We start from the raw sequence: 20,383 nt of genomic DNA on the forward strand, positions 1-20,383 counted from the left end.
TTTCTGACCCTGGGAACAAATAATGGCTGAAATGTGATTGGTTAAATGCTTCAATACGAAAACACACATCTGGAAGCAGTGCAACCAGGGGGAAAGCAATGAAAGGAAGATGACAGACAATTTGGAATTATTTAATAAGTATTCATGGGCAAAATATAAATAACATCAGTCGGTGATTCAGATATTTCTTCGGCCAGCAGAGAAGGCCCTGAAGGCCCTGGCGGCACATCACTGCTCAGCACAGACAGACGATAATGGAGTGCGCGGACAAGAGATAGAGAGAAAGGACAGGAGAGAGACTTGACGGACTTCAGCGCCCATAACATAACATAAACTTGAAAATTAACTTAAATGAACTGAGATTACGATACACACTTAAAAATAAGTTTTAATCTTACGTTACTCTAAATTGAAACGTTTTACTCTCCCTCATACATAGGGACAATTTAGAGGGGTCAACCAGCCTACCTCGCATGTTTTTTGGGATGTGGTAGGAAACCGGAGTACTCAGATAAAACCCACGCAGGCATGGGGTGAAAATGCAAACTTCACACTGGAAGAATGGAACCCACCGGGGATTGAACTCTGAATCTCAGAACTGTAAGAGTGCTGTGCTACCCACTATTCCACAGTTGCATCATTTCAAGCATTAATAATCTAAAAAATGTTTTTTTTCATTCGGATTCCTGTAGCACACACAAATTGAGCTGCATGCGGTGTTTGATGGAGAAATTACTATAAACTGAGGTTGCTGCGTGTCGGACAAAAAGGCTGAGGTATAGGTGAATGTTTCAATGATGCCTATTGGTTGTTGGATTAAAGCAATTTATTACACACTGGTGGTACTTTGTCAAGCGGTGAAATACGATACACACCTGAAGGATGGTTCTCAAGGGGAATGTTTCAAAGATCAGTGTGTTTCAAATTTTATGCCCATTTTCAGAGAATTTCTGTTTATTTTGATGTAATGGTTCGCATCTTAGACAATTAATTTAGGAAGGTATTTATGAATTGTTTTAACTGTAACAGAAGTGTCAAACTCATTTTAGTTTGCCGGCCACATTCACTGCAGTCTAAATAGTTTAAAATGTTCTTATTATTGTTTTTCCTGTGCTAAACTTGTCCGATAAATGAATGCATTCCGGGACCAAGCTCGTATGTCAATTTACTCGTATCTCAAATCAAAATTTTCCATAGAAAATAACTAAATACAAATTAATCCGTTCCCACCCTCTTTAAGACTTTAAACCTTTTTTAAACCATAATATCGAATTTTTGCAATAGTGGCAATATTTTGCCCACTAAAATTTGTTATCTCAACAGGTCCAATGCTGACTTTATTTGCTATCCTAGCCTCAATAGCCACATATGGACTCATTTACTCGTATCTCAAATCAAATTTTTCCATAGAAAGTAACGAAATACACATTAATCCGTTCCCACCCCCTTTAAGACTTTAAAACTTTTTTAAACCATAATATCGAATTTTGGCAATAGTGGCAATATTTTGCCCACTAAAATTTGTTATCTCAACAGGTCCAATGCTGACTTTATTTGCTATACTAGCCTCAATAGCCACATATGGACTCATTTACTCGTATCTCAGATCAAATTTTTCCATAGAATGTAACAAAATACACATTAATCCGTTCCCACCCTCTTTAAGACTTTAAAACTTTTTTAAACCATAATATCGAATTTTGGCAATAGTGGCAATATTTTGCCCACTAAATTTTGTTATCTCAACAGGTCCAATGTAGACTTTATTTGTTATACTAGCCTCAATACCCACATATGGACTCATTTACTCGTATTTTAAATCAATTTTTACCATAGAAAATAACTAAAGACAAAATCCGTTCCTACCCTCTGAAAAATCACCAAAAACGGATATTACCGTGGAAAAACATCTTTTTATTTTTTCCAATTCACCACCTACTCAAAAAGTAACAAATACTTTGTGACTTGTTATGATCTTCAATACTAAAATGTGACATTACTCAGTACAGACATAGCGGCTTACTGCGAAAGAGAGGGAGAGAAAGGACAGGAGAGAGACTTGACAGAGGGCAACGTCCTCGTAACATACATAAACTTTAAATATAACTTAATTGAACTTAGATTACTATAAACACACAATATATAAAATTTGTTTCAAGGGAGATGTGGTGAGAAGGACAGCAATGCGGTTCTCATAAGCAGCCTCTCGCATACTCGGCCACCCGGACAGCCACATCGGGAACCATGCTCCTATGCTCATATCTCAAATTTTTCTCTTATCTCAAGGCAAAAATTTGCTCACAATTTTCCTCATATCTCAAATTTCTCATAGGTTGGGACACTCGTATGTCAAGGTATTACTGTAGTAATAATAGACGTGATCCTACCTCACGATTTTTTGATTATCATATATGGTCTACATTATCCGTGAAAAATGAGGGATTAGTGTACAGTGAAAGAATTACAACTTGTCTTCCAAGAATTTTTAAGTAATTGAACAAACTAATATCCATGAATTAACATTTTCAACACTCCATTGCAAATCTTTTCCAGTCATTGTTTTGTTCAACCCATAAAAATGGGTGCTTGGTTTTGCCCCTAGTATTGTTCTGCCAGGCCTCTGAAGAAACTATATAATATCAAATGAGTGCTGAAGCATTTGGAATAATATGACAGCAAAACATTCATTCATTCATCTTCCATGCTGTCCATCCTCAAAAGGGTTGCGGGGGTTGCAGAAGCCTAACCCAGCTGTCTTCGAGCAAAAGGCAGACTACACCCTAGACTGGTCACCAGTCAGTTGTAGGGCACACAGAGAGCCAAACAACCATGCACACTCCCAATCATACCACCACCAGGAATTGAGCCCGCGCCTGCCCACACCAAAGTCAGGCGAGTGAACCTCTACACCACGAGGCAGGACACAGCAAAACATCTAATATTCTTTTTAATCACAGAATTTGCAAAATAAAACTTTTACTATTATTAAATGTTACATTCTTTAGCCTTTTGAGTAAATAAATACAATGTTCTTTCAGTTCTTTGACATCTGTTTATCTTGGTTACAGTTATTTACGAAGGGTATTTTTCCTGGCACTTTTCATTCATGTTTTTCACTCTGTAAACATATCTTTTCCTTTAACACACTGGACAAAGGTTGATGAACCAAGTGGCCGTTTGAAATGCACAGCTGATGTTGTTTGACTGCAGAAGTTCAAGGATGGAAATCCATGGAAATCACTCATTCAGCATTTAAGCACCACTAAATATTTTCTCCAATTTGGTGGGTGGCTGGGTGGCTTTATGGGCGGGTGGCTGGATGGGCGTTTGGATGGATGGGTGGGTGTGCGGGTTTGTGGGGCGAAGGGTGTATAGGCGGATGGGTGTATGGGTGAATTGATGAATGAATATGGCTTGCTAGAATTTAAAATCAGAGGTATTAATTTCAACTTTATGGTTCTAGTGTTCTGGGCAATCGTGGGATCAATTACCGCTCATCGTTCTGCGTGCAAATGGCTGTCTGTCTCTCTGTGTGCCCTATGGCTGACTGGTGACCAGTCTATGGTGTGGTCTGCCTTTAGCAATACGGATGATGATGTATCAGTTTCCTTCAGTATGATCAAATCCGGCCAGTCATCAAATGTCAATTCTGAACTACGGATAGCTCCTGAGACCCACCAGTTTTTTTCGAATAAAATCACAAAAAAGTACATGTAAATACCTTACCCTTACCAATCGAAAACTAGAAATGATTTTACAATACCTTTTGATAATAAAAATTTATCTGTAAGACTATGTTAACAATGACTAAGAATAGTAACTTGAAATTTATCCATTTTATACTTTATAGATGCCATACCACTCAAACTGATATGCATAAAAGTTTTTTGTTTCAGTCCAATACATGTACAATTTGCAAAGAAAATACTCCAGACCCACCTTTTCATCCCCGCGACCATTGTGTGGTTAAGCCACGTTTTCATGCTATTTGGCTATGTGCACTAATCCATACCTGACTTTAGTGGACAAAAAAAATCTTAATTTTTGAACTCCAGAATTTAAGTACTACCTCCTAACACTTAACCGCTGGGCAATCTAAGTATATGACCTTCCCAAATAACAAGCCCATCCACTACTAATGATTTAAAGAGAGCTATAAAAAATTAAAAAAAATTAAAACCAATATTATTAAACTGGAAGAATAACCAAAAAGTAGACTAAAATTTCGTCAGAGAAAAGTTATACAGAAAACACAGATGCAATGACGAGCGTGAATAACTGGCTTGTAAAATATCAACTACACTTAAACATATCTTAGACTGTCTGTATGTACTTCTAAAAAAGAGCGACAAATAACAGTGACCCCAAACAATCAATGTAGTGCAAGAATTTAAATACCTAGGAATCACTCTTGACTATCAACTTGTCTTTAAACGACAGATAAGAGACACTGAATAAAATTAAATTCAATTTGTCCTATTTTAGGTTCATTAGTAAAATTCTAAAGTCTCAGTCGGCAAAACTGTATTTTAGAACAATAATCATATCACACTTGACTTACTGCCTGACAAGTTGGTCATCGGCCTGCAAGACAACACTAAAACCAATTGAAACCATTCATAAGAAAGTTTCTAAAAGTACTAGACAATAAACCAAAACGCACCACGCACTGTCAGATGTTTAAAAAAAACACAAACGATTGAACTGGGACAATACTGTTGAATATACAGGCGGCCCGGTGGAGCAAGTGGTTAGTGCGTCGGCCTCACAGCTCTGGGGTCCTGGGTTCAAATCCAGGTCAGGTCCACCTGTGTGGAGTTTGCATGTTCTCCCCGGGCCTGTGTGGATTTCCTCTGGGTACTACGGTTTCCTCCCACATTCCGAAAACATGCATGGTAGGCTGATTGGAGACACTTAATTGCCCCTAGGTATAGGTGTGAGTGTGCATGGTTGTCTGTCTCCTTGTGCCTTGCGATCGGCTGGCCACCGATTCAGGGTGTCAGCTGGGATAGGCTCTAGCACCCCCCGCGACCCTAATGAGGATGAAGCGGTTCAGAAAATGAGAGAGAGAGGCAAATGCCACCTTCATTTACAACATCTAACATCACAAAGCTCCTTCTCCACTGGAAGATTTTATACAAAAAAATTCCAACACATTAACAAGGGCTGGCTCTAGAGGTGACTGTGTAGTCCCCTTCAAAAAGAATGCATTCGGCCAAAGTACTTTCTCTATCCATGCCTCACATACCAGGAACTCAATACCAATTATCATACGTGAACTTCCATCTCTGAACCTGAGAGGGGGAGAGAGAGGGAGAGAGACGGAGAGAGAGGGAGAGAGAAGGAGAGCGGGAGAGAGAGGGAGAGAGAGGGAGGGAGAATGAGAGAGAGAGAGGGAGAGAGAGAGGGCAAGAGAGTGAGAGAGAGAGGAAGAGAGAGGGAGGAAGAGGGAGAGTGAGGGATAGAGAGGGATAGAGATGGAGAGAGAGGGAGGGAGAGAGAGAGGGCAAGAGAGTGAGAGAGAGGAAGAGGGAGAGGGAGGGAGAGAGGGAGGGAGAGAGGAAAGGAGGGAGAGAGGAAAGGAGGGAGAGAGAAAAAGGGATAGAGAGAGGGAGTGGGAGAGGGCGAGGGGGAGGGGGAGGGCTGTGAAGAGGCATGGGAGTGGCTGGTCAGGCGGGCGTCCGCGCCGGCCCATTACGCGGCGTGGGAGTGTCCAGTCCGGCAGGCGTCTGCGCCGGCCCTTGACAAGGAGTGGGAGTGGCCGGTCCAGCGGGCGTCCGCGCCGTGAAGAAACAGGCAAAGGCAAGCGGGGAGCTCGGACGGGTGAAGGCGAGCGGGAGCCCCTCTTCTCCCTGCGTTTGCCGCCTCCTCCGGAGGTGGTCCATTGTAGATGGCCAACCGACACAGACAAAAATCTCGCTGCAAAGACAAGGCGGCCGGAGTGGACGCCCCGGTGGGCGTCCGCGCCGGTCAGTGACAAAGCGTAGGAGTGGCCGGTCCGGCGGGCATCCACACTGGCCAGTGACGAGGCGTGGGAGTGGCCAGTCCTTCAGGAATCTGTACCAGCCCTTGAGGAGGCGTGGGCGTGGCCATTCCGGCAGGCATCTGCGCAGACCCATGACGAGGCATGGGAGTGTCCGCGCCGGCCCTTGACAAGGCGTGGGAGTGGCTGGTCCGGCGGGCGTTCGCGCCAGCACTTGACGAGGAGTGGGAGTGGCTGGTCCGGTGGGCGTCCGCGTCAGGCTGTGAAGAGCCGTGGGAGTGGCCGGTCCGGCGGGCATCCGCGCTGTCCAGTGATGAGGCATGGGCGTGGCCGATCCGGCGAGCCTCTGCACCGGCCATTGACGAGGCGTGGAATTGACCGGTCCGGCGGGCGTCCACGCCGGCACTGTACGAGGAGTGGGAGTGGCCGGTCCGGTGGGCGTCCACGCCGGCACTGTACGAGGAGTGGGAGTGGCCGGTCCGGCGGGCGTCCACGCCGGCACGGCGTGCGTCCGCGTCGGCCCTTTAAGTGATGGCTGAGGGCCCTGCCCTGAACAGACACCAGAATTTCAGAAAGATCGTCGGCCACCTTACCCTGGCTGCTCGGGCGGCCACCTTACCCTGGCTGCTCGAGCGGCCTCCGACCCCTACTTGCAGGGGGCCCGGACAGTCGCCGCCCCCGACGCCCTCGCCTAGGTGGCCTGGAGAGTCGCCTCCACCCCCCTCGTTCAGGGGGCCCGGAGAGTCGCCGCCGCCAACCCCCTCGTCCAGCGGACCCGGAGAGCTGGGAGCTCGGATGGGCAAAGGGGAGCGGGGAGCTCAGACGGGCGAAGGCCAGCGGGGAGCTCGGACGGGCGAAGACAAGCGGGGAGCTCGGACGGGTGAAGGCGAGCAAGGAGCCCCTCTTCTCCCTGCGTCGCGGCGCTCGCCGCCTGCTCCGGAGGTTGTCCATTGTAGATGGCCAACCGACACGGGGAAAAATCTCGCTGCTGTGCCTCCCCACAAAGACAAGGCAGGCGGTGTTCAAAACTCCTACCTGAGCCTCCCCGGCCCCCACGTGGTGGTCCATTGAAGATGGCCAGCTGGGAATCCAGGTCGGAGTCATCGGAGAAGAAAACGGGGTCAAGATCCTCCGGAGGGGTGTATTGAAGTCCGAATCGGCTGAGAAAATCACAGTCCGAGTCCGAATCTGCAGCCCACAATTAGCTCATGACCGTCCTCACATTCGGAAAAATCTGAATCCAAACACAGATAGCTGGGGCGATCGACAGGGGGTGATGGGGGCCGAGGATTTTCCCTCCATTGAGAAAGTGAGAATTATTATGGAATATTCTATATGTGTTGTAAGCATTTTTCAATAAGTAATAAGGCTATAAACCAATTCATGGAACCATGGACACTTTTCCTCCACATCGTCTCCTCAAGGCCCCACAGCTCGAGGACACATTGTTTTCACACACGCTTTTCGGCAGAACACAACGGGACTGTTTTGACGGGACTCCAGCAGAAGATGGCGATAATCGCATTATTGTTTGAAAATACGGCTTTGCTTTGTTTACCTTGAAAGCATTCCTCACACTGTTGTTTTTCTAACCAGCGAGGGTGTTATTGTACTGATTACATAACCATGTTTTTCGAGTGTCGCGATTAAATACAATGATTCAGTTACTGCAATTCAGAATGCACTGGGGACTAAGACGGCGTCACATTGCATCTCCTTGCAAGTTGTAGGCAGAGTTTGTTGAAAGATGTTTTTCCTTTTTTAATTAAATATTACTAATAATGATTTAAAAGGTTTGAATCATTATTCCAACATTTGGTCCTTCGAGTAGCCGGGGTCAACAAACCGATAGGGAATCCAGACGCTGCGGTTTAATATCTGGAGTGACCGTGCACGGCGAGAATCCCTTTTCCAGGCTGGACTATTTCTCAGCAGCGCCTGTTTTCTAATCGGTTGACGACTATCCTCTTGGTAAGCATCTTTCGACATTTCTGCCGAGTCCGCGTGTGATGGCTGCATATTGTTGACGGGTTCCGAGTGCGTGAAGGGCATCACACGCGAAGGCCTTATTTTGAGAAGTAAGGCTCGCGTCCTGGGGATTAGCGATTTTAAAAAACCCTGTGGATACTAGTCACTAGCAGGTAGACACGGTGTGGTCTATAAACGTCTGCCGTGTACAAAAAAAAAAAGGTACTACGGGGGCACACAAATCCACTCCAAAAATGGGTAGTGGAAACAGTAAAACGGCTATTGACGATCCAAAGATGCGTCTGCCGTGTAAGGATTGGAAATTTGTTGAAAATCAGAGCGCTTTGAGAATTAAACATCTAAACTTATGGATAAATAAATATGGATTTGCTGGCCAGCTTAATATGCATAAGATTTTGATACTGCAGGATAAAATACGTGCTAAGCATGGGGGAAACCTTAGCAAAATGGAGCAGGAGGGATATAATGATACCTATTATTGGTTTATGATGGCAAGGGAACGGAGTGATGGATGCGTTAAATCAGTTGATAACGGTGGGACTGGAAACACAGAGGCTGTGTTATTCCACAGAAAAGAGGACATTAGATTTTATCACCTGAATGGGGTGGAAACGCAGCAAATTTGGATGATAGACAGGCCTACGGGCACGCTTGAACAATACGTAAATCAGGCGGTCCAGGCTGAAGAGGTTTTAAAAAAGAAAGGGAAAAGAAAGGGGGGGGCACCCTCTAACGAGGACGGGATTTTTGACCAAAATAAGGGGTGGGAACGTAAACCTTTTAACAGGGATAATGAAAAAAAATACGCAGGGAAGTTCAACAGAAATCGAGGTAACAGAGAGAAAATCTGTTGGATCTGTGGGAAAATAGGTCATATATCCCGCGATTGCCCAAATAACAGGGCCTGTTGGATCTGTGGGAAAATAGGTCATATATCCCGCGATTGCCCAAATAACAGGGCCTCTAAAAGTGAAGGCAAATCGGCATGACTAGTCGGGGGGCCTGCTCAAAACGAGAAATGGATTTGAGCAGAGGGAAGTGGAACTAAATTTAGCGGAGATATTGGCACTTGATACAATTAAACCTGAAATCACACTGTTCGTGAATGGGATGCAATTAAAATTTTTGTGTGATGCTGCTAGGCATACTTGTTAATAGTAACTAAATGTACTGTCAATGTACTGGAATGAAATGGCTTATTGTGGCTTATCCTGGTTTCGTTCCCGTCTGCTAGCGGGAATATTTTGGTTAACAGAAATACAAAACAGCAAATTAAATGTTTAGCGGGGTTGCCAAAACTGCGTTTTGGTCAGACTCTAAACTTGCCGAATAATGCTTTGATTGCGGGGGGAGCGCTCTGTTTTGGTGCGGCTGAATATTAAAATAATTGGCCTTGGGGGTGCTGAAGCAAACTTGAGGGCAGAAATGGGTTTTGCTATAATATAGTTGTGCTTGCAGCATATTGTGAGTATGGGGTCTTGACAAACTACGATGATATGATGATATAGTTGGATATCGGGAGAGTAATTAATTTAGTTTATTAATTTAGTCTTCTCTAAAAAATAATTGCTCACAGGAGGCACAGGAGGGGAAGCATTGGGCACAAAGAAAAGAGAGCACTTTGGAATTTGTAAACAAAAGATAAGGATGCTGCTTCTGCAGCGAGCATGAAGGTCAATGTCTTTCGAGGTGATAGAAAATCTGTTTGGCAAAGATTGATTTGGGGAAAGCTTTGGAATTGGGAATAATACTATTATTATTATTTTATTTTCTTTTTTGTGAAGTTCAAAGGGCTCTTAATTGAAGAGAGCTAGTTTTGGAGGATAAAACGATATTATTACTGTTTTTGAATGGTTGGCTGGTTAAAGAAAAATGAATGGATTTTTTACAATATTATGGCATGTTGGTTACAATTTGTGGGTCCTTTATTAAGCATTGAAAATTGTAATTAGGAAATGCCTAGTAAAAGGTGGATTTCTCTAATTTAATTATTGTAGATTTTTCTTGTGGTAACAGGGAGCTATAAGAAATGGCTCTTATCTTAAGTAAACATAATATGGGGTGCAATTTATGTCTTAGGTATTAAGGGTTATTTGGTTGTTAAAGAAATCAGACATGAAATTAACAATGCGGAAATGAGAAATTTCATGGCATTCGTCCAAATTGTTAGGTAAATTGAACCTGGCTGGGGTAGATAAGATAATTGGTTAAGGATAGGCATAGTTTCCCTAGAAGAAACATGGAGCGTCTTTAGGTGCACAAAAGACTTTCCTTGTTTGACCTGAAGGGGGCGTATGCTTTGCTATAGGTCATATTGATGACTATTGGGACGTTATTACTGTCTATTGCTTTAGAGGCATACACATTCAGAGTTTAGCCAAAACTTACTGCATTGCAATTATGGGGTTAATACAACTGAATGTTACGGTGATAACGATGGGCAATAACAAGCTTAGATAAAGGGGAATATCTACAAACAAACAAAAAAAATCTAAATTCAGGTGGGGCCTTCCATGGTGTGAAACAAGTGATGAAATAATGTCTATGTTTTAAAAATAACATCTCCAAATTATAAGATATCAACCTTGGGGAAATGCTTTAAGTAGATGGGTTGATTAGAATGGGCAAAATTCGATAACATTGAAAGGGGGTGTAACTTAATCCAGAACATGGAGATAAAGTTTTTACAAACGGTTAAAATACAAAAAGGGGGTGTGTGTGTGTTTCAATGGGTCACAACTTTTCCGTTATTGAACAAATTTCTATTTTTAGATATGTGGCATGTGAATCTAATACATTAATTATCTAGTTTCTTCAGGCATCAATCTTGATGATTGGGGGAGCACTCTAAATTTCTTGATTATGAGTGCCAGCGTGGATGAGTGTCTGTCTTTTGTGTTTCAATTGGCTAGCCACCAAGATATATCAATATTCTAATATCAAGGTGGAATATTTCTGAAATCGCTGATAAGCCTTTCAAGGACGGCGGTGGCAGAGTAGGACAGAAACAAAAAAGAAAAGAATTTCGCCAAATGAAATTTTTGATTTCTGCAATGGGAAATTTTGGGAACCTGGGGGACTAAACAAAAACAAAAGTCTTATCTAGGAGGGCTACCATTTTGAGTCATGGTAAATTTCATGCCTCAAAAAAGGGGGAGGTTATATATTCAATCTATATGCAGATATATGGCAAAAACACGGGCGATTCCCCCTTATGTCAAGCTACAAAAGCTACATATCCATTTCAAAGGATACACATGGATTTTATAGAATATGTGTGGTACATAACAGTCCTAAAACAGATTGGGGAAACCTTGTTGCAGAAACTGGTCTAGATTGGCATGCTTTGATGACACACGTGTGCGAAAAACCATCAGGCCTTCGATAAAATTAACCCATACGGTGGGGCATTACAAATCATAATTCAGACTGACAAATTAACTTGTGAATCTTTGTCTGACGTTTTTCCTAAGTCCATGGGTAAGAAGGTCGTCGGAGATGGAAACACCCGGATCCGCCATAGTAAAATTAAAATCTGAGATGACCAGAGAATTCATTTCTGCAACGGGGAGTTCCCAAACGGGAGGCGGTAAGAAATAATTGGTTATTGTTGATGGAAAATGCAGCTATTATAAATCAAACCTGTATCAAACCTGTATAACATGTATGGGGGGGGCCGACCTCTCTTAAGAGTAGTACCCGCGCAAATTACCCCTGATTGTGTAAAGGAGATAATGACAAAAGATGTAAGCCCAAAATGTATGAAATGGAATAATGTCTACCCAGTTACAACGGCAGCAAAGGACAAGCCTATCTTTTCAACACATGTCGCGTTTAATCATTTTACCTGCTTAGTCCTCACAGGGCACGGTCCGGCACTGGGAGCGATAAATGTGACGTGGTGTGCCCACGTCCTAAAACAGACTGCACCCCTGATTCCACGTTCTGACCTATGGTGGTGGTGGGGTCAAAACAAATTATACGACTCCTGCCAAAATGACTGCAGGACTTTGTGCCTTGGTCTCACTGCTATTACCAGTGTCTGTTTTTCCATCTACAGTAGAGGAGATACAATTGGCCGCACAGAAATCAGGTATGATGGCGGGCCCCTCGCGACGGCGTCGCATGGAGAGAGGGTGATCCGACATACATTGATGCGATTGGCATCCACGAGGATGAGTATAAGTTGGCTAATCAGATCGCAGCAGGTTGGGAGTATATTTTTCTTTTAATTACTCCAAACAAAAATGTTGATTGGATAAATTACCTGCATTACAATGTCCAAAACCTTGGAAATTATACTGAACAGGGATTTGTGGCGATAAAGGAACAACTGGCAGCCACTAGTCTGACGGCGTTCCAGGATCGTGCAGCGGTTGAAATGCTTCTTGAAGGAGCAGGGGGCGTATGCAACGTTTGAAAATGTTGCACTCAACAACACGCCCCCCACTGGGTCCCACACCAGGGCCAACGATGGCCTGCAGACCCTAAACCGCAAGATGAAAAAGCATCCTGGAGTAGAATAATGTCCGCTGACAGATTTGTGGCCTCACTAATAATGATTTGGCCTAATTTGTGGTAGCCCTTTTTGCTACGATTTTGACATTATGTGGGTGTTGTATTATTCCCTGCTTAAGATCTTTGATGAGCCGACTTATAACCACTGCGATTGCCCCTACAAATTCCAAATTGCATGAATTATATCTCCTACTGAAGTGCTGACACTAACAGTGAATTCCAGGAGCATGGTAATTACGAGGATGGATTGGACGAAAATGATCTTGTGTTCTGCTTTTCAGACCTGCCGAACGAGTAGAGCCTAAGCGGGTAAAATTAAAACAGCCAACGGTGATATCCCTCTCATTTTGAATTTGTCATAAAATGAATAACAAACATATAGTAAAAGGAGGGAATGTTAGAATTATTATGGAATATTCTATATGTGTTGTAAGCATTTTTCAATAAGTAATAAGGCTATAAACCAATTCATGGAACCATGGACACTTTTCCTCCACATCGTCTCCTCAAGGCCCCACAGCTCGAGGACACATTGTTTTCACACACGCTTTTCGGCAGAACACAACGGGACTGTTTTGACGGGACTCCAGCAGAAGATGGCGATAATCGCATTATTGTTTGAAAATACGGCTTTGCTTTGTTTACCTTGAAAGCATTCCTCACACTGTTGTTTTTCTAACCAGCGAGGGTGTTATTGTACTGATTACATAACCATGTTTTTCGAGTGTCGCGATTAAATACAATGATTCAGTTACTGCAATTCAGAATGCACTGGGGACTAAGACGGCGTCACATTGCATCTCCTTGCAAGTTGTAGGCAGAGTTTGTTGAAAGATGTTTTTCCTTTTTTAATTAAATATTACTAATAATGATTTAAAAGGTTTGAATCATTATTCCAACACCGGAGTTCGAACCCAGATAGCTAGGGCGATGAACTGGGGCCGATGGAAGTCGAGCATTATCTCCCAGTCGAGCGAGTAACCAGGAGCGACGGAGTGAAGGATGTGGCCAATAATCGGGGGAGTGTGAGCCGGATAGCTGGCGTTGGCAAGAGCGTCGGTGGCTTCCCGCTGGGTCCATGCTGGTCGGATCGTTCTGTTACGTTTTCGGCAAGATGTCGAGGCGAGCACACGAGGAATAGGACCCAAACGCAGAGAAGCAGGCGAGGACGAGGGAAGTGATGGTGAGATGAAAACTTCAATAACTTAGGCAGGAGGCAAGGAAAGTAACAAGGGACTTAATGGGAAATATTGGAAAACAAACGCTAGGGAAAAGACAGGGAATCGAGGAACGAGGTAACATGGCAAGGAAAATAAAGCAGACATTCTGATAAATTACAGACGCTCCCCTTCTTACGAACGCAATTGGTTCCGAGCGATTGTTCATAAGTTGAATTTGTTTGTAAGTTGATTCAGTGCTATATTTTGTATTATAATTTATGTTTAAGGCCGATATAAGTATATTGAAGGTTTATATAAGTGCATTTGTATGTTTAAGGCTTGTATAAGTAACACGCATTGGTTTGTACTGAAAAAAAAACATTTAATAAAATGGAGAGAATATGTACAGTGCTGTAGAGAGAGAGAGAGATTTATGTATTAGAAACTGGCCAAAAGAAGCGACCTAATGACGATTGCAGTTTTCTTCTTTTTTTCATCATAAATGATGCGGTAGCACTGTATGGCATCATTCAATTGATTTGCAAACTTTGTGCAACGTTCAATATTTGGGTCCTGCTGCTCGATCTTTCTGTTTATAAATGGTACTGACGGTCGAACGATTCAATGCCCGTGAAACGCTCACCACTCTCACGCGCATCAAGCTTCGTTATTATTGCCACTCGTTTCAAATGAAATGGCTTGCCTCTTCCTTGCAACTCCCTCAATAGAAGCCTTTAGCTTTTCACCAACCATATTCAATATTGGATGCATGAGATATTTAATGATACAAATGAAAAAGGTTCTTTGCACACTGGAGATACATTCACGCACTTCCGCATTGCAACGAAGAAGAAGGTAGATGCTGGGTGAGCTGAGCTCTCACAGCGCCAGGCGTCGGTATTAGCGGCGGAAAGAAGTACTACTCCGAAAAAGGCGCGAAATACAAAATTGGACTTGCGAACATTTTTGGACTAAAACGCAATTTGCAGACATGTTCGTATGTACCGTTGTTCGTAGGTTGAATGTTCGTAAGTAGGGGAGCGTCTGTACATAATTCTAAATGACACGCAGCTGCGCAAGAGCAACGGCAAGACAGGAGGGACAAACAAGAGTAGGGAAATGAACATCAGAACACAGGGAGAAAGCAATGGAAAAACAATAACAAGCCAATCCTAACACTACATTTCCTGAGAGTACTCAGGAAGGAGCAACTAAACACCAACCTGTTGGTGACCTACTACCAGTCTGCCATTGAGAGCATGCTGACCTACGCTGTGTCAGTGGCACTCAAGCTGCACAGAAGCAGGGAGTAAAAGACTGCAGAGGGTGATCAACACAGCGCAAAAGATCATCAACCGCCCCCTATCTCCTCTGTCCACAATCTACAAATCCCTTTGGCTAGGAAGGGCAAAGAGCATCATAAAAGACAATACAGATCCTGGCTTCCACCTCTTCAAACTTCATTGAATTAGCATAATTAGCTCCACAATTTATATAGAATATTTATGAGAATCTATGCATGAATGTATGCAAAAAATGATCAATATATATAAGAAAAGATTGTATTACAAGATTAGAATTACCCCACAACCCCAAACCAAACAAAAGCATTACGTTCAGCTCCTCACTATTCTCGATGTCCCTCTTTCTCATTATTCACAAGATATAGAAAAAACAAAAGGTAAATAACACCTCATCATTAGAACATGATTCATTACAATTCATACGCACGTAAACCTATAACTTTAAATTATGTTAGGCACAAAACTCAAGAAACCACTCTGTGACAAACAGGCGTCGAAGGCATTGGAATCAGGAACTCACCGCCAGCAGTATCTGATAAGGAGGATTAATTTTTTTATTCACTAATTACTCTGACCCCGAAACCTGCAATGCTCCTGGCCTCGAGAAGATTAAATAGTATTGGAACAGAGACATTTTGTCAGACAGTCACGCTCATACTGTCGCTACTCCAGTTAAGGCCAGCTCTAGTGTCTAGGTGCTGCCGTGGGGAGGCGCCATTTTCTGGTCGAACTAGCGTCATGCTTCCCAGCTACGTTACAGCATGCTAACTGTGAAATATGGAATGTATTTCTCTTGTATTCTTTAATCCTTTTAGCAACTAGAATAGAATTCTACTGACACCTACTGGTCAAGGCCTGTCATCACTTTGTATATAACACCTCCCCTTTTGTTGTCCCCGCCTAAAGTTTGTCTCCACCTACCTTAAATAAAAGTCCTCCCAGCCCTCAGGAAGTTTGAATTTGGCGCGAACAGAGCTACCAGATGGACGTTGTGCTCTGTCTGTCCGCTCCCTCCCTTTTCGGAGGGGCGGGGGCGAACCAGGACAAAGAAGCAAGCGAGCAGTGTCCATTTTGGTAAGCGGCCTGCCATCTTCCACTCCTATCGGTCGATGGAGTTTAAAACTATTCCGTGTTTGATGCTTCCTCTGCTTGAAGATTATTTTGATGTTGGGATTAGCCCTAACACTAACCATATGAAATCATAGAGCCACTGCTTTCTTGTAGCGAATGGGAGGCTAGCAAAGTTTTGGGTGATACCTAATAGGAAAAATACTAAAGCATGATCATTAAAAAAAAAGGTTCAAGAAGTGTATTGTAGCGTCGCCTGTCTGTGGTGACGTGATGCATTTGCAAGCGAACTGTAAAAAGTTGTGCTTGAGGCCATCTTGCGTGCTGACTGGAGATGCAATTTCTTGATTAATTCTTGTAAGTGCTGCAATAATCATTTATTACAATTGAACTTCATCTGATGATTTGTAAATTGGACAGATTGTCGTATCTTGGAACAATAATTTACACATAGCAACCTTTCGGAACCTGAAAAAATTGTATGTGGATGTATTTGTAAGTAGAGGTAGCGCTGTCTTAAATTGTCCATGCGTGGGATATAAGCATTTTCATAACTCAAAGCACAATTACTTACTGATGAGTAGAGCCTTCCATCAAAATCCATACAAAGAAACTGTGCTGTTTCAAAGCCTCTAATTACAATACAGCCTGGGGCCACTGGGTGGATTTCCAGCAAGCCTATTGTCATCAGAAATAATATTGGCAAACAATACAAAGGTAAAGGTCATACTGTTAAGGTAGATGCACATTGCATATCACTTACTGTACAGAGTTTGGTCTGCAGAGCCTAGAATCTGTCCGTCTTCATAAATAAGAAGATGTACTCCGGCCTTGGCAGCATACAGGTGCCTTAAGCGAACTGTCTCGCTCCAGCTGTTGTGTAAGGATTCCAAGTTTGAAACTGGTCTGTAAATGAATTTTAGCACAACAAATAAATTAACAACTGAAATATTGATATTTCGTACTAGAAGCATGATTCCTCATGTCCCCTGTTCCTATCAGGCTTTTGTTCTTGTTCAATCATGAAATAAGCACTCTTTTCTCTACCTACCCTTTAAAATGCAGTCCTTATCAGCTGCTGATAACCTTCTACCCCAAATCCAGTTCCACGAACATACCAACACACCCCTTCACATCATCCAACTAATTTTTTCTGGTTCTCGTTTGCGTTAAACATTCCCAATTAGTGGAATACTGTGATTAGATGAATCATAAACAGAAGCCAAAGAAACTCAACACAAATATTTTATAATGTGTCACAAATATACAGTTGTGGTCAAAAGTTTACATACACTTGCGAAGAACATAATGTCATGGCTCTCTTGATTTTCCAGTTATTTTTACAACTCTGATTTTTCTCTGATAGAGTGATTGGAGCAGATACTTCTTTGTCATAAAAAAAACATTCATGAAGTTTGGTTCTTTTATGACTTTATTATGGGTAAACAGAAAAAAGTGATCAAATCTGCTGGGTCAAAAACATACATACAGCAGCGCTAATATTTGGTAACATGTCCCTTGGCCATTTTTACTTCAATTAGGCGCTTTTGGTAGCCATCCACAAGCCTGAGTCCTCTTCTATACTCCCTGTACACATACGACTGTACACCGACCCACCAGTCTAACTCCATCATCAAATTTGCCGATGACACCACTGTGGTCGGACTCATCTCAGGGGGGATGGGGTTAGGGTTAGGGTCAGTCTGCCTACAGAGATGAGGTCAACAACTTTGTGGTGTTTGGTGAACAATCTCACACTAAACACCACAAAAACTAAAGAAATAATCCTGGACTTTCGCATACGCAGCACAGATCTGGCCCCACTCCTCATAAATGGAGTATGTGTAGACAGGGTCTAGTCCTTCAAATTCCTGGAGGTCCACGTCATGGACAAGCTCTCCTGGTCTACCAACACCACGGCAGTGGTGAAGAAGGCCCAGAAATGACTCCATTTCCTGAGGGTACTCAGGAGGAACAACTTGGACATTAAGCTTCTGGTAACCTTCTATAGAGCCACTGTGGAGAGCATCCTGGCATTCTGCATTACAGTGTGGTACGCTGGAAGCATTGCAGCAGACAGAAAAGCCATGCAGAGAGTGATCAACACTGCCCAGAAGATCATTGGCTGCTCTCTGCCATCACTGGATGACATTGCCAGCCCTCGCTACCTCAGCCGAACATTGTTAGGGACCCAGACCACCCTGGTCACAACTTGTTCCAGCTGCTGCCCTCTGGCAGACACTACAGGTCTCACAAAGTATGGACAAATAGACTTAGGGACAGTTTTTTTTCCCACAGCCATCAGGACTCTGAACTTGCGTTAGCACGACACACAATCCCTTCTGTGCAATAACTTCGGGGTGTGCAATAACATTGTGCAATATCTCAGATTGTACAATATTTTAGAATGTACCTTGCCGAAAGTGACTTTTTATATTTTTATATTACTTATTTTATTTTATTTTTACTGGGAAAACGCACTTTGTGGAGTAGCACCACCAATTTCGTTATACACAGCTGTGTATGATGTCAATAAAGGCTTTTGATTTGATTTCTGGCAAGCTTCTGGTTGAATATTTGACCACTCCTCTTGACAGAATTGATGCAGTTCAGTTAAATTTGATGGCTTTCTGACATGGACTTGTTTCTTCAGCATTGTCCACAAGTTCTCAATGGGGTTTAGTCAGGACTTTGGGAAGGCCATTTGAAAACCTTAATTCTAGCCTGATTTAGCCATTCCATTACCACTTTTGATGTGTGTTTGGGGTCATTGTCCCGTTGGAACACCCAACTACGCCCAAGACCCAATCTCTGATGACTTTAAGTTGTCTTGATGAATTTGAAGGTAATCCTCCTTCTTCATTATCCCATTTACTCTCTGTCAAGCACCAGTTCCATTGGTAGCAAAACAGCCCCACAGCATAATACTACCACCACCGTGCTTGACGGTAGGCAGAGTGTACTTGGGGTTAAAGGCCTCCCCTTTTCTCCTCCAAATTTATTGCTGGGCATTGTGGCCAACCAGCTCAATTTTTGTTTCGTCTGACCACAGAACTTTCCGCCAGAAGGCCTTATCTTTGTCCATTTGATCAGCAGCAAACTTCAGTCGAGCCTTAAGGTGCCACTTTTGGAGCAAGAGCTTCCTTCTTGCACGGCAGCCTCTCAGTCCATGGAGATGCAAAACACGCTTGACTGTGGACACTGACACCTGTGTTCCAGCAGCTTCTAATTCTTGGCAGATCTGCTTTTTAGTGATTCTCGGTTGAATCTTCACCCTCCTGACCAATAGATAGATAGAGATGGATAGAGATAGAGAGTGATAGAGAGAGATAGAGAGAGATAGAGAGAGATAGAGAGAGATAGAGAGAGATAGAGAGAGATAGAGAGAGATAGAGAGAGATAGAGAGAGATAGAGAGAGATAGAGAGCGAGAGAGAGCGAGAGAGAGCGAGAGAGAGAGTGAGAGAGAGATACAGTATACAGTGCTACCTCGACATACGAGCATTTCGAGATGCGAGTAAAATTTCGAGCAAATAATTATCTCTAGATACGAGACAAATTTCGATATACAAGAAAGCCAGGTGGCCAAGACATGAGAGGCTGTTTATGATTTTAACGCACTGACTTTTTTGCCGCATCTCTTTCGTGTATAACAGATATCTACGAGCACTGGGCGGAGCGTTGCATTTTTTTCAGTGGTTTTTTCCGTCACTCAGCGCAAATGACGGAGTGTTCGCAAATACGAGGAGTATATATTACTTCTCGTTGGCTGCTCATAAGAACATCAGGAGCACTGGCTCTCTCCCCGCAACTCCTTCGTGTAATGTCTCTGGTCGCAACTCCCTCTTTGTAATGTCTCTGCAAGCACTGGGCAGAGCGTTGCATTTTTCAGTGTTTTCCCCCCCTTAGCCTGTTAGCTCCCATTGGCGGAGCGATCGCTAATACAAGACTACTTCTCATTGGCAAGTGGTCGTGCGTTATCCTATTGTGAGGACATTTGTGTGCATCATTTTCGGAATAAGTGAATACAAAAGCAAACAGCCCATCAACAGTGAAAGTGAGGGTGGAAGCGGGGCAAACAGCCAACCCGGCCGGGAGAACAAAGGTATAAAATATAAAACAAAATTAGAATTACGTTTAGTGTAAGGTTAGATTAAACTTATTTTTTAGTGTGTCTGCATCGTAATCCGAGTTCATTTAAATTTGTTTGTTATATTACGATATATATATATATATATATATATATATATATATATATATATATACACACACAGACGCTCCCCTACTTACGAACGAGTTAGGTTCCGAGCGATTGTTCATAAGTTGAATTTATTCGTAAGTTGCTCAGTGCTATATTTTGTA

The 20,383-nt window shown here is 43.0% G+C and overlaps 1 protein-coding gene and 1 long non-coding RNA gene across 2 annotated transcripts in view; one reads left to right on the plus strand and one right to left on the minus strand.

Annotated features, from left to right (window-relative positions):
• Positions 1-17,238, minus strand: fgf19 (fibroblast growth factor 19). The gene is made up of 5 exons (XM_077621162.1): positions 16,988-17,238; positions 16,786-16,895; positions 16,597-16,700; positions 6,603-7,171; positions 1-6,532 (listed from the first exon to the last, which is right to left on the minus strand). Exons 1-5 carry the CDS (start codon positions 17,044-17,046, stop codon positions 6,508-6,510), a joined length of 867 nt encoding a protein of 288 aa, XP_077477288.1. The 5' UTR covers positions 17,047-17,238; the 3' UTR covers positions 1-6,507.
• Positions 6,783-20,383, plus strand: part of LOC144089923 (uncharacterized) — a 22,498-nt gene continuing 8,897 nt past the window's right edge. The window contains exon 1 of the long non-coding RNA XR_013305236.1: positions 6,783-16,028. This is a non-coding gene — a long non-coding RNA (uncharacterized LOC144089923). The remainder of the gene's footprint in view (positions 16,029-20,383) is intronic.

This window comes from Stigmatopora argus, chromosome 2 (genome assembly GCF_051989625.1).
Source record: "Stigmatopora argus isolate UIUO_Sarg chromosome 2, RoL_Sarg_1.0, whole genome shotgun sequence".
NCBI lineage: Eukaryota > Metazoa > Chordata > Actinopteri > Syngnathiformes > Syngnathidae > Stigmatopora > Stigmatopora argus.

What these genes read in the sequence shown, in the direction of transcription:
- fgf19 (XM_077621162.1), bottom strand. Translation starts at nt 17,046, where the DNA reads ATGATTGAACAAGAACAAAAGCCTGATAGGAACAGGGGACATGAGGAA. An exon ending in CATGAGGAATCATGCTTCTA is followed by an intron (nt 16,896 to 16,987) that starts GTACGAAATATC and finishes CTTACACAACAG; the next exon opens with CTGGAGCGAGACAGTTCGCT. An exon ending in ATGGAAGGCTCTACTCATCA is followed by an intron (nt 7,172 to 16,596) that starts GTAAGTAATTGT and finishes TGTGGGCTGCAG; the next exon opens with ATTCGGACTCGGACTGTGAT.